The sequence below is a fragment of the Anomaloglossus baeobatrachus genome, chromosome 5 (genome assembly GCF_048569485.1).
Source record: "Anomaloglossus baeobatrachus isolate aAnoBae1 chromosome 5, aAnoBae1.hap1, whole genome shotgun sequence".
NCBI lineage: Eukaryota > Metazoa > Chordata > Amphibia > Anura > Aromobatidae > Anomaloglossus > Anomaloglossus baeobatrachus.
Window position 1 is genome coordinate 306,504,137 of NC_134357.1, and position 13,446 is coordinate 306,517,582.

Sequence of the window (13,446 nt, forward strand, 5' to 3'; positions counted from 1 at the left end):
ACATGGAATACAAGAATAATAGCAAACTCATCTGTGCATACCTAATGGGAAATTTGGCATCCAGTGTGTAAAGAAATAGAGCTCAAGCCATTTTCTACACTTTTGTGTTGTTGGTGTTTCTGTTTATTCTTTACCTCGTGTGACTTCTTAATCAATTACAAGTGAAGAATAACCTGTTTGATTCTATTATTTTTTTTTAGGATGCTGGAATATTCTTTGGATCTTCAGAATGTCAGCTTCTCTGCGGTGCGTACAGTCCGTGTTTTACGTCCACTGCGAGCCATTAACCGGGTGCCAAGTAAGTTCCCTTTAAAAGTAAATAAATGAGATCGGAGCAGCATAGACATACATTTACTGAAGCGCTGTTCCATTATCTGAATGTATGACACTTTATATCTCCAGTGTGCAATATGTTCCCCCAAGGCATACATAATTTATTCAATGTTGATTTCACCGTGAGTTTATTTGTAATAGTGTCCTAACTGGCAGCACAAGAGATTATAATAACCTCATCAAAAAGAAACAGATCGCATGAAGTGGCTGCATGTATCTATTCCAATGTCACTTTACATATGATGTTAGATCTGGAATGTACAGTGTCTTGCAAAGTATTCACCCCCCCTTGGTATTTTTCGTGTATTGCTACTTTACAATCCGGAATTTCACAGTTTTCTTTAATGGTTTTAATCAGTTTATGTAAAGAACATGCCTACAACTGTCAACATTTGGTTTTCTTTTTATTGCGAAGATAACAAGAAATTGGGCAAAATAACTGAAAACTTCAGTGTGCATAAATATTCACCCCCGCTACCGCCCTCCCCCAAAATCAGTACTTTCTAGAACCACCTTTGCAGCAATTCAATTATAGCTGCAAGTAGTTTTGGATAAGTCTCTATAAGCTTACACATCTTGCCACTGGGATTTTTGCCCATTCCTCGAGGCAAAACTGCTCCAGTTCCTTCAAAGGCTTCAAAGATGATTTCTTTCCCTGAGGAAGGAGACGGATGTCTCTGAAACGCATAGAACTGTATAATAAAAAGAAATCTTTTTAATCTACACGCATCAGTGGTTTCTAGCGCGGCATAAACCCGGTTTTCTCCTCTACCTGTATATCCCAGTTCCTTCAAGTAAGATGGTTTCCCCTGGTGAACAGCAATCTTCAAGTCTGACCACAGATTCTGAATTGGATTAAGGTCTGGGCTTTTACTTGGTCACTCTAATACATTTACACGTATCCCCTTAAATCACTCAAGTGTTGCTTTAGCGGTATTCTTTTGGTTATTGTCTTATTGGAAGGTGAACCTCCATCCAAGTCTCAAATCACTGACATACTAAAAAGAATATCCCTGTATTTTGCACCATCCATCTTTCCCTTGACTCTGACCATTTTCCCTGTCCCTGGTGCCAAACAAATTTTCCACAGCATGATGAAGCCACCACCATGTTTCACAGTGGGAATGGTGGTCTTGGGGTGATGACTAGTGATGGACGAACCTGCAGATATTTGGGATCAACGGGGCCAACCAGATATAAAAGAAAAACAGGTTCAGGACTTGTATTAATCCAGAATATCTGCCCGGACGCCAATCCCCATGTAAGTGTATGGGGACCCGAATATTGTGCTTTAAAATGGTGGCAGAAAGGGCTAGGGGGATTAGAGTAGGCGGATATACTTCCGAGTCTTTCATGTGACGGTAACACTACTTCCAGGGCCACTCATTACCCTCATTCCTATTCACTGCTTCCCCCACCCATCGGCAGTCCTAGCGTTTCCAATTGGTTTTAGTCAAACCGGGTCACCACCCTGTGTAACAGCATGTCTGAATGCTTGGAATCACACACGTTGTCTGTGTACATATAGTGGTGTATCAATAAATAAAAAAATTGGCATAGGGTCCCCCAATGTTGTGATACCCAGCATAGATAAAGCATATAACTACAAGCTGCAGCCCCCAGTCGTATGTTTATTTTGGCTGTGTATCAAAATAAGAGGGACACCATGCAGCTTTTTTTACACCCAACCATGATAAAGCTGACAGCTATGGCTTAGTATTCTCAAGCTGGGGAGGCCCCTGGTTATTGCCCCCCCCCCCCAGCCTGCAGCCGCCTTGTATTGTCGCATCCATTAGATGCGAAAATCCCAGCACTTTACCTAGCTCATCGTGATTGCCCTGATGCGGTGGCAATTGGAGTAATGTAAGGAGTTAATAACAGCTTGCAGCTGCCACTAAGCCCTAGATTAGTAATGGGAGGTATCTATGGGCCCCACTATTACTACTCTGTAAGTGAAAAGAAATAAACACAAACATGGAACAAATCCTTGATTTGAAATAAAATACAAAAAACACACTCTTTCTCCAATTTATTAACCCCAAACACTCAGTTCTGACGTAATCCACTTGAAGTCCCATGACGATTCCAGCTCTGCTATATACTGAAGTCACAGCGTGCAGGCACAGAACATGTCTGCACACTGTGGCTTCAGGCAGACACTGACTGTGTCACAGCTGTGAGGCATGACATCACTCAGTTTATCTGCTGTCATAGATGGAGGTACCCACAGTACTAACCTATGTCTGGTCCCTGAGCTCCCCTAACGTTCCTAGAGTCCTTCCCCTTGTTGTCATCACGTGCCCAGTGCCTTGCTGTCCCTTTACAAGCCCTGGATAGTGATATGGCTGGTGAGTACGCTAAACGTCACCACTATGGTAACAACACACAGGGGAAGGAGGACAAGCAAGGGAACATAGACAAAAGGATATACAGAAAAACTTCACTGCTGCAGCCAACCGCCAAGGCTGCAGCCGACCAAGCTCCAAAATGTAGCACTATAACAGCTAATCTCCAGCAGCATATCATCAGCAGCTCCAAGTGAACTTCCTCCCTCCTCAGTAGTCAGAATAGAATGAGATTCTATTACCGTCATAAGGTGATGGACTATTTAAAGGAGATGGAAGTGGTAACAAACCAGCTGTACCTGAGGTGAACTAAGCAGGAGCTACTAGCAAGGAAAATGTAATTAACCCTTGCTGTACCATCAGAAAGCAAAATACATTTAAAATCACAGAGCAATGTGAAGTCTTGGTCCCAGAGTTGTCACAAGTCTCTCAAGCACGAGAGACACTCGTGACATACAGACATCATAGGAATGGTGCAGCTGGGGAAGGTGAGCATTGATAGATTTTGTTTAAATTGGGGTCCTGAATTGATTAAGTAGAGGATGTCTAGCAGTGGATTATCCCTTTAAATTGGTAAATATGATGTGCTTGATATTATTATTTATATGTTAGTTTTTGTTATTTCCTAGACTAAGCCAACCTTGAACCCTTTAAAGCTTCATGATAATTTATAGACATGATGTTGCTTATAGCTTAACAATTCAAACTAACAATTGAATCATTGAATTTGAATAATTTTTCATTATTTCATAGTTTGAGTAAAACTTTGCTGATCTTGGTGATATAGTCATCGTTCAAAAGAACCAATAAAATAGATTGTGACTGTCACTATTTAGAATTATATTTCAGGTTATCCTTTGCTATGAGTATTATTAACCTTTGTGAAAAGTGGACACTAGAGTTGAGCAAAACAATTTGAAAGACCCTGGACCAGAGGCTACATGAGTAGCCCATGGCAGCCAAATCAGAGCATTGTGAACAATCGTGCCTGAATCCAGGGGGCCTCTTCTGATTAGTAGGTTCTTGTCATGACTACATGTTAGGAAGTTGGTATAGCTCTGGGCCAGCTACCACAGAATGATCACTGGACCAAGTCCTGAAATTTGTTTTGTTCAAATCTAGTGGGCAACCATAGTGCTCTCTTTCTCCATTAGCTTCCACGAGAGGTCTGAAATAAAGCCCAGGACACTCCTTTTAATAGGTTGTATTTAAAGGTATTCATATGTCACTGTAATCAAATCATCTGATTGGCAGTAGTTAAACAGTATATGGTCATACATATGTACAAAAGAGGTTTGGCCAGCCTATAGAGACAAACCAATACCATTTTATTTCATTTGTGTAGGTATGCGGATTCTTGTTACATTGCTGCTGGATACCCTTCCAATGTTAGGCAACGTCCTTTTACTTTGCTTCTTTGTATTCTTCATATTTGGCATTGTCGGAGTACAGCTTTGGGCTGGTCTGCTTAGAAACCGCTGCTTCCTCCCTGAAAACTTCAGTCTGTAAGTAGAAAGTGTGCTCAAGACAAGTTAAAGAAAAGAGTAAATATTATAAAAAGGTATTATAGTTGGCTGAATATATAACATATTCTAAAATGCTTCTTTTCTTCATTTTTCATCATTTTGTTATAGGACGCTCTGTTCTAGAAACTCACTAGAAACGTCAGTATTACCATTTCACTTGTCTGGTATATATATACTGTATATAGTCTCTATTCTCCCTCAGCACTGAGTAATATTAAAACAGCCATTGCCTTCTGGACATTACAGCAGTAGGGACTATGTATGAAACTTTTGCCTATTATTCTAAATTTAAAGAATTAACCAAAAAATACAAGGTGGAAGTTTAATGAGATCAGGCAGAGATCTTAAAAACTATAAGAAATTGGCAATGTTCCATGAGAAAAAACTATGCAAATGAACTCTTCCAGAAAACGCCTTTGCGACATAATGGTGGTAGCCAGCCTATAAATCTGTGACTGACCCTTTAACAAGCCTTGCATCTTGGCCATGCATACTCATGCCAATGCATCTAATGGCAGTTTATAGAGCAACAAAATAGAACTGGCCAAGGATGATAGTGCGACTCTTGATACTCCACTAAAGGATGCTTTACATGTTGCGACATCACTAGCAATTGCTAGCGATGTCGAGCACAATAGCACCCGCCCCCGTCGTACGGCCGATATATGGTGATCGCTGCCGTAGCGAACATCGCTACGGCAGCGTCACACGCACATACCTTCTCTGCGACGTCGCTGTGACCGCCGAACAATCCCTCCCTCAAGGGGGAGGTGTGTTTGGCGTCACCGCGACTTCACAGCGACGTCACCAATCAAAGCGGAGGGGCAGAGATGAGCGGGACGAACATCCCGCCCACCTTCTTCCTTCCTCATTGCTGCTGCGACGCAGGTAAGGAGATGTTCCTCGTTCCTGCGGTGTCACACGTAGCGATGTGTGATGCCGCAGGAACGTCGAACAACATCGTTACTGCAGCAGCAACGATAATTGAGATTAGGGGGGGATGTCACCGATTAGCGATTTTGAACGTTTTTGCAACGATTCAAAATCGCTCATAGGTGTCACACGCAATGGCATCGCTAATGCGGCCGTATGTGCGTCACAAATTCCGTGACCCCAACGAGATCGCTTTAGCGATGTCGTAGCGTGTAAAGCCACCTTAAGGCCATTATACTTGTACTGTCTAATCCGGGGAAAGATCCTTGTAAAACAGAATCATATACCACATTTTCCAGCGTATAAGACGTGTTATTACATGGTTGAGAAATAATATTATTCTGCAAAAATTAAAAGTCTCCTGGCAGGAGGTGAATTACATTTTGTCTTTATCTGCATATTGTTGATTTGCTATCCATCGGAATGCATTGGTGAAATAATTTACCATGCTAGTATTTTTTATTTGGTGAATTTATGAAAAAATAGGTGCATCAATTGTCCCATTGTATTCTGTGGACCAGCGACTTGCCAAACGGTAAAAGTGGTCCACTTAGCCATTCAGATGCTGTGTAGAATCACCCTCACAAGTGTAGAGAAGAAAATCTTACCAGACTGTGTACTCATTCTGGTAATGTGAAAGTAAAACCTACCACCATGTAATACTGACTATAGGAACAAAAGTATACAGATACATCTTTTAATCATTTAATTCAAGTTTCTCATTCAGCCCTATTACCACAGGGTCATAAAATCCATGCTGTCTGCCTTTACATATATTTGTGTGAGAATGGGTCTTTCTAAGGAGCTCATTGATACCAGTGTGGTCCCATAATAGGAGTCACTATTGTCACAGGTCATTTGTAAAATTCCTTTACTCCTAAATATTCCTCCATCAAGTGTAAGTGGCATTATAGAAAAGTGGAAGTGGTTAGAAACCAAGGCAGTTAAGCCATCAAGCGGCAGATATAAAGTTACAGAGGTGGATATAGCATACATGATGCCATGCTCTGCTGACGTAAAGTACCCCTCCAGTATTTCTTTTTTCAGCACTGGAGTGGCACTTTAAATCTAAGCTCCCTGCCACCTATCATACGTTCACCTTCCGTAGGCTTCACCTTTTACGCACACAGCACCGGTTAAGCAGTGTCATCTTGTGACAGTAACTTCTGACTTGCTGGAAGTCAGACGTTACGTCACAAGCTCTCAATAAATCTCTATGAGAGCCAGACGTTGTATTGAGTTGTGACCTCTAGCTCGCTCCATGAATATTGGAGCACGCTGGCAGGTCACAAATCGCAAAGACCGACTGGAGTGGCGGTAATAGAAGATGAAGCTGCTGGTAATAAAAGATGAAGCTGCTGGAAGGTGAATATAAGACATGGGGCAGGGGACTTATATTTATAGAACCACTCGGCACTTGCGAAAATTGATCTACCAGCAGGCTTCAGTAAAATGGCACTCAATGGCAGTACAATCGCAGACTGACCTCCAAGGGTTCTTCCCAGGGGCTAGTTAGAATCTAGTCGGGAGCATACATATTACATACTTGCAGCCACTTGACCACAATTACCAGCTCTGACACCAAAGAATCATCACAGCACTCAGTGCGTGCGATGATTCAAAAGTCTGCAGTCATATAGAGTGACACATAGAAGGACTGCAGACTTGTCAAGTCCTTTTACTCAACACAAAACCTGTCAGGAGTGTCATATCAGGTGTTTCCAAGCCTGACACCTGTACACAAGCCTTACATCACCAAGCATGATGCCAAGCATTTAATGGTCTGGTGTTAAGCCGCCGCCAGTGGAATCTGAAGAAGTGAAAAGCTGTTCTGTGGAGTGAGGAATCATACTTCCATATTTGCAAGACTGATAGACAAGTCTGAATTAAACAAATGCCAGGGGAATGTTACCTGACTGAATTGTACAAAATGTAAGGTTTGGTGGAGGAGGGATAATGTTATGGGACTGTTTTTCAGGAGGTCACCCAGGCCCCTTAGTTCCAGGGGAGATAAGTTTAAAGGGGTTTTGCCATGAAGAAAGTTAATGTCAAAGTTGATTTTAATCAATAGATCTTAGAATAATGATAATTTCCACAATTGGATGTGTTTAAAAAAAATGTTCCTGTGCGGAGCGAATGATATATATGTGTCCCTGCTATGTACTGTGTAATGGCCGTGTCTGACCGTACAGGGACATTGTTACGGGGGAACCGGCAGATTAGGACCAGGGGTATATATCCCAATCGCCAGTCGGGGCCCACCGTGCTCCAGATGGTAATGGAGCTGCTGGCACCCTGTGAGTTAGGCGGAGACTATAGAGCTGGATGGCTCCGAGATAACTCAAGGAACCGGTCACGTGTGTAGGGACACGTCAGACCAGACGACAACCCAGTTAGCGTTTCGGTGGAGCGGACGCTACTCCGACGACGTGTGTAACAACACGTCAGGCCGGATGGTAACCAGTTAGCGTTGACCAAGAAGACCGCTGCGACAGCGCCCTGTCGGCCACATGTGTAAGACACGTCAGGCCGAGCGGTCCTCCGATTAGCGTTTCTGGCCACCACTCGACTGGCCACGTGTGTAAAGGACATGTCAGACCAGGTAGTCACACCAGTAGCATTTGACTGGGAAGCCGAGGAGGATAATAGGGTTCACACACCCAATCCAGGAACACCCTGTTAACTTCACAGGAGTTCTGGGGTGCGCTGTCCGTGAGGGTAGAGGGCACAACCGGACAGGTGGTGCAGCAGGTACACTGTCCGTGTGCGTAGAGGGCACTCTCGGACAGGTGACGCAACAGGTACTCTGTCCGTGTGCGTAGGAGGCACAAATGAACAGGTGATGCAGCAGCCGCAGCCCAGTTAACGCCACTGGACTGCTCTAGCACAACAGGAACGGTAGCAAGGAAGCACGGCGCCTGACCCTCATGTGCTGAGCCACGAATCTTGGCATGACAGGCACCGTTCGCCTAGCCCTACCTACCGCTTCCAACAAGGCTTATGCCACCAAGAACTCTAAATGAAGACTGCGCACCTCCATGTTGTCTCCAGCCCCTTTTATAACCTGGGTCCGCCCCAAAGCCAGGGTGGAACCACCAAGGTCCAATAGCAGAGTGCCATGTCATCAGTGACGTCACATGCGACCTATCCGGAACCACCACGTCATTGATGACCTCATGGCAGCCACGCCCCAAACACTTCACCAGTCATCGTCTGACGACCAATGGTGAGGTGCCAGATCATAGGGGCGGGCCTCTGCGAGCCAGTCCGGAGTTGCCACGTCATCAGGACACCAGACACCCTCTGCCCTATCAGGGCCTGCCACCTCACGGACATGCTCAGTGAGGTCCCTACCGGACCTAGCCTCTGATGCACTAAGTGCCTGAGCATGCTCAGTAGCCTGAGCAACAGGCTTAGAAAACAGACTATCATTTTGAGCATGCTCAGTAGGCACATCCCAGAACTTAGACACAGCACGAAGTCCAAGTACCTGTGCAAAGAGGCTGTTAGGGTTAATTGTGGGAGCATGCTCAGTAGCCTGAACTGAGGACTTAGTCTCAGACATAACACAAACAGGCTGAGCATGCTCACTAGGCAAAACACCGGGCTTAAACTCTGGCTGGGGTAAATCGGCGCACGCATGCGCACTAGCCGCCTCTCCACACTTAGACGTGGTGAAAGGAACAGCCAACTGGATGACCCGAGGCATGGCCAAGAACGGCAGCCGGCGCCTGGGCGCAACAGGAATCGCAGCAGGCTGCTTGCGGCTATGGCGGCGCCGGTTCGTAAGAGACATGGTCTGATCATACCACATCTCCTGGGATAATCTTATATATGTGTCCCTGCTGTGTACTGTGTAATGGCTGTGTCTGACTGTACAGGGACATGGTTTGATCATACCAAATCTCCGGGGATAATCTTATATATGTGTCCCTGCTGTGTACTGTGTAATGGCCGTGTCTGACCGTACAGGGACATGGTCTGATCATACCACATCTCCTGGACCTGGGAGGAAGTAAAAAACAGAGTATACAAACAACATGCATGGGATCGTATCTTATTCTTTTTGTGAGGTAAAACATTTCCCTGCCTGATTTTGAAAAATATTTTACCTCATAGTAAAGAATAATTTGCAATCCCAGCTGTAATGTTTGTATACTTCATTACCTTCCTCCCCGGCCCAGGAGATGTGGTATGATCAGACCATGTACATGCACGGTCAGACATGGCCATTATACAATACATAGCAGTGACACACATATCAGATTATCTCAGCACAGGAACAGTTTTTTAAACACACCCAATCGTATAAATTATTCTTCTAAGATCTATTGATAAAAATCAACTTTAAAATAAACTTTGTTCATGGGAAAATCCCTTTATTGCTTCAGTATACCAAGACATTTGGAAAATTGGTTGCGTCCAATTTTGTAGGAACACTTTGGAGGGAGACAACCCTTTTCTGTTCCAACATGACTGTGCCCAGTGCACAAAGCAATATCCATAAAATCAGGCGTGAGTGAGTTTGCTGTCAAAGAACTTGACTGTCCCGCACAGAGCCCTGACCTCCACACAATCGAACATGTAGGGGGTAAGACACACGGCGAGTGAAATGGCCCTAGTGGAATGTGACAAACAAAAATCGCATTCCACTTAAACCATGTTACTTTTTGGTGCCGCTCCCATCTGCAATTATTTTCTCAGCTCTTATTGGACCAAGAAAACAGTTGAAGAATACTGTGGGTGGAATCCAATCCGTATTCACTCGCACATATACAAGTCTATGGATGTGAGTAAAACTTCACACTGCACTTCGGATGACACCGGAGTTCAGTGCGATAATCACATCAGCTGGCAATGAAGGAGATAGGGAGATTAATCCCTCCCTCTCCTCCGCAGTGCACACCCTCTCCTCCACAGCTGTGATCCAATCGCAGGATCAGATCACAGTGGCATGACACTTGGCTTACACTCCAGCAGAGTGGGAGCCGAGAGTCATTAGCATAGCGCATCCAATGCACTCGCATCACATGTCATATGCTCGTGTGGCCCCAGTCTTAGGGATAAACTAGAGCAATAACTGCGGGTCAGGCCCTCTAGTCCAACACCAGTATCTGACCTCACTGCATGAATGGACAAAAATTCTGAAGACTCTCCAAAATGTTATAGAAAGCCTTCCCAAAAGACTGTAAAGATAAAGAGCGAATCAAAATATTATCGTCTATGACGAGATGTCATGAAAGTTCATGTAGTTGTAATGTGCATGTGTATATTTGAGAAAAGTCTTATAATTTCATCTTGTGTTATTTTCTTTGTTTTTCTCATAATTGAGTGGTTCTCTTTAAGTACAGTATATAGGCGTACTGTATATGTATTTATGCACTTAGCATTTACACCAGCCATTCTCTTCTGCCAGGAGAGTTCCAAGACATTGCATTTATGCCCTATACTTCTTTACAAACATCTCTGTTTTCTCTTTTCTTAACAGTCCTGTCTCCCTGGAGTTAGAACGGTACTATCAGACTGAGAATGAGGATGAGAATCCTTTTATCTGCTCCCAAGCCAAAGAGAATGGCATGCGGTATTGTCGCAGTGTCCCTATACGCAGAGAAGAAGGGTTGGAGTGTACACTGGACTTTAACTTTTATAATAACACCAGCAATACTTCTTGTGTCAACTGGAATCAGTATTATACAAACTGTTCTGCTGGGGAACATAACCCTTTTAAAGGTGCTATCAATTTTGATAATATTGGTTATGCATGGATAGCAATTTTTCAGGTATGAATTTCACATTTTTCGCACACTGTGATATTTCACGTGTAATCACAATTTAGACATGAAATTTCTAAATGGAACTCCCATTATTTTCAGAAAATGAAAAGACAGCAAATCTTGGCAGACAATTAAAGCTTACAGTACCTGTGATGATCATTAAAAACACTAAGGGGATTTCAGTGAATAATTTTGAGGTTTTAATGTGGAAATATAAAATGAACGTATTATGCTGTTTATTATGTTCATTGCAGGTTGTATACTTGATTCATTCAGTATGGGGCAGAGTAAGCAGAGAATTAAATGACTGCAGGGCTTTGTCCAGCTGAGACAATGAAGCACATACACTGGAGATCAAAATTAGAGAACAGCAAACAATTTCCGAAATGTTAAGGTCATTGTGTAGTCCTATGTGATTATATCCTAGCATGAGGAAACTAGCAGTATTTTAAGTTTATTTCATAAATTGAATTTATTGTAATGCACATAATAAAAAGAACACAGATCAAAATCAGAGAACACTTTCAGGTACCTGCAAGTTATTGGTGTTAATCTGGCACCTGGTGCTAATTCCCTTAATTATCTGACAAACCCTATTTAACCAGCAGCCTAACTTTCCAGTTTGCACTGACCTTAGAAAAATGGTGTGCCGTTCCAAAGTGTCTGAAACCCTCTGTTAGCAAGTTGTCCAGATTAAGGCCAAAGGGGTGACCCTATCAGCCATAGAAAGAGAAGTTGATTGTTCCAAGTCTGTGATTTTGAGAATATTACATCTTTACAACTTCACAAATTCTTCCACAAGAAGGCTTGTTCCCTTCAAAAACAAATTCAAGAGGACAGGATAATGCTGAGAATTTCCATGGGTAATCGTTTCAGCACTGCAGCTGAAATTGCTTGCCGATTCAGCACTGAACAGGGCAAGGATCTGTCTCGTTATACAGTGTCACAACGTTTAAGAGAATTTGGACTGAAAGCCCACTCTGCAGTGACCAAACCTCTCATTAGCAGAAAGAATGACAAGGCTAGGCGCACCCTTGGTGAGGAGCATGTTGCGTGGACAGAGGAGAAGTGGTCCACACTTCTTTTTAGTGATCAAAGCAAGTTTAATTTATTTGTGTCTGATGGAAAACATTATGTTCGTCAACAAACTGGGGAAAGACTTAATCCAATGTGTGTTAAAATGTTAGTGAAAGGTGGTGGAGCAAGTGTCATGGTTTGGGGAATGTTTTCTGCAGTAGAAGTTGGAGCTCTCATACAGGTACTTGGCAGAGTGAATAAAAGAGTGTATCAGAACCTTCTTCAACCACACATGGTCCCTTACATACGTTCATCACTCAATCAGCCAGCAATTTTCATGCAGAACAATGCCCCCTGTCTAAAAGCAAAACTGGTAAAGCAGTGCCTTGAAACAGAAAACATTGAAACAATGAAATGGCCAACCCAGAGTCTTGATTTAAACCCAATAGAAAACCTATGGAAAATCCTTGATATTAAAGTTATGTCCAAGAAACCCACAACAGTTAAAGAACTGTGGAAGAGACTGTAAGAAGAGTGGACCAAAATCACACCAGAGCAGTGTGAGAACTAGTGATGTCCTGTGGCCGCAGATGTGCTGAAGTCATTCAAAGCAAAGGCCTGTACACATCCTACTGATTGGTGACTGTTGTTACCTTCAGGAAATTTAGTTATAATCTTTCTCTGTGCTACAGTCATTGTTGTGCTCTAATTATGATCAGCACATTTTCGGCAAAATAAAGGGTTTTTGGTGATATATTTTGCATTTTTTTGTACCTCTTTCAAAAAACCTTCAAATGTTGATCAATGTAGATTACATTATTTCTGAAAAAAGCAAGTGATCTTACATTATTCTCTAATTTTGATCTCCAGTGTATATAGAGATAGAGCCATTTAAATGAGCTAAAATATCTTACCTATACATGCTGTGTGTCTGTAAAAAGAACTACCTAGCTTCTATAGTCCTGTGATTACAGCAGCCTCTGAACTGATTTAAGCGGGCAATCTCTGATGCATGACAGTGATTTGACCCCAATTGTGCATGGAAGAAGAGTAACAAGTGAAATGTGAGAGCAGGCTTATAGAAAAAAGGGACAATGAACAGACATGAGCTCACTGTTCCTTTAACATGGCAGACAATAACGACAGCTACCTGTTAGCAAATTAGTGCATTTGTCCAGATTTGCATAATCAAAAAATACTATGCTAACTCCACTACACTATTTAAACAAAGAGAACACTGGAGTAATTGCGCATTACAATGTTACAAAAAGATTTTTATTAATTACACATGTTGACATGACAATGCTAAAAACATACATGACCATTAAAAATGAAGTGTTACAGTGTTCAAAACACACACAAATGCAGAGGACTAAAGGTCCAGTCACACTAAGCAACTTACCAGCGATCCCAACAACGATAGGGATCGCTGGTAAGTTGCTAGGAGGTTGCTGGTGAGCTGTCACACTGCGACGCTCCAGCGATCCCACCAGCAACCTGACCTGGCAGGGATCGCTG

General features: G+C 42.9%; 1 protein-coding gene across 6 annotated transcripts in view; it reads left to right on the forward strand.

Moving 5' to 3' along the window:
* The window catches only part of CACNA1G (calcium voltage-gated channel subunit alpha1 G), a 561,987-nt gene that overhangs the window by 266,721 nt on the left and 281,820 nt on the right, over positions 1-13,446 (forward strand). For all 6 annotated transcript variants that reach the window (XM_075349676.1, XM_075349674.1, XM_075349672.1 and 3 more), the window contains exons 3-5: positions 201-298; positions 4,024-4,183; positions 10,626-10,917. In XM_075349676.1, coding sequence (XP_075205791.1) covers positions 201-298; positions 4,024-4,183; positions 10,626-10,917 — 550 coding nt within the window. The remainder of the gene's footprint in view (positions 1-200; positions 299-4,023; positions 4,184-10,625; positions 10,918-13,446) is intronic.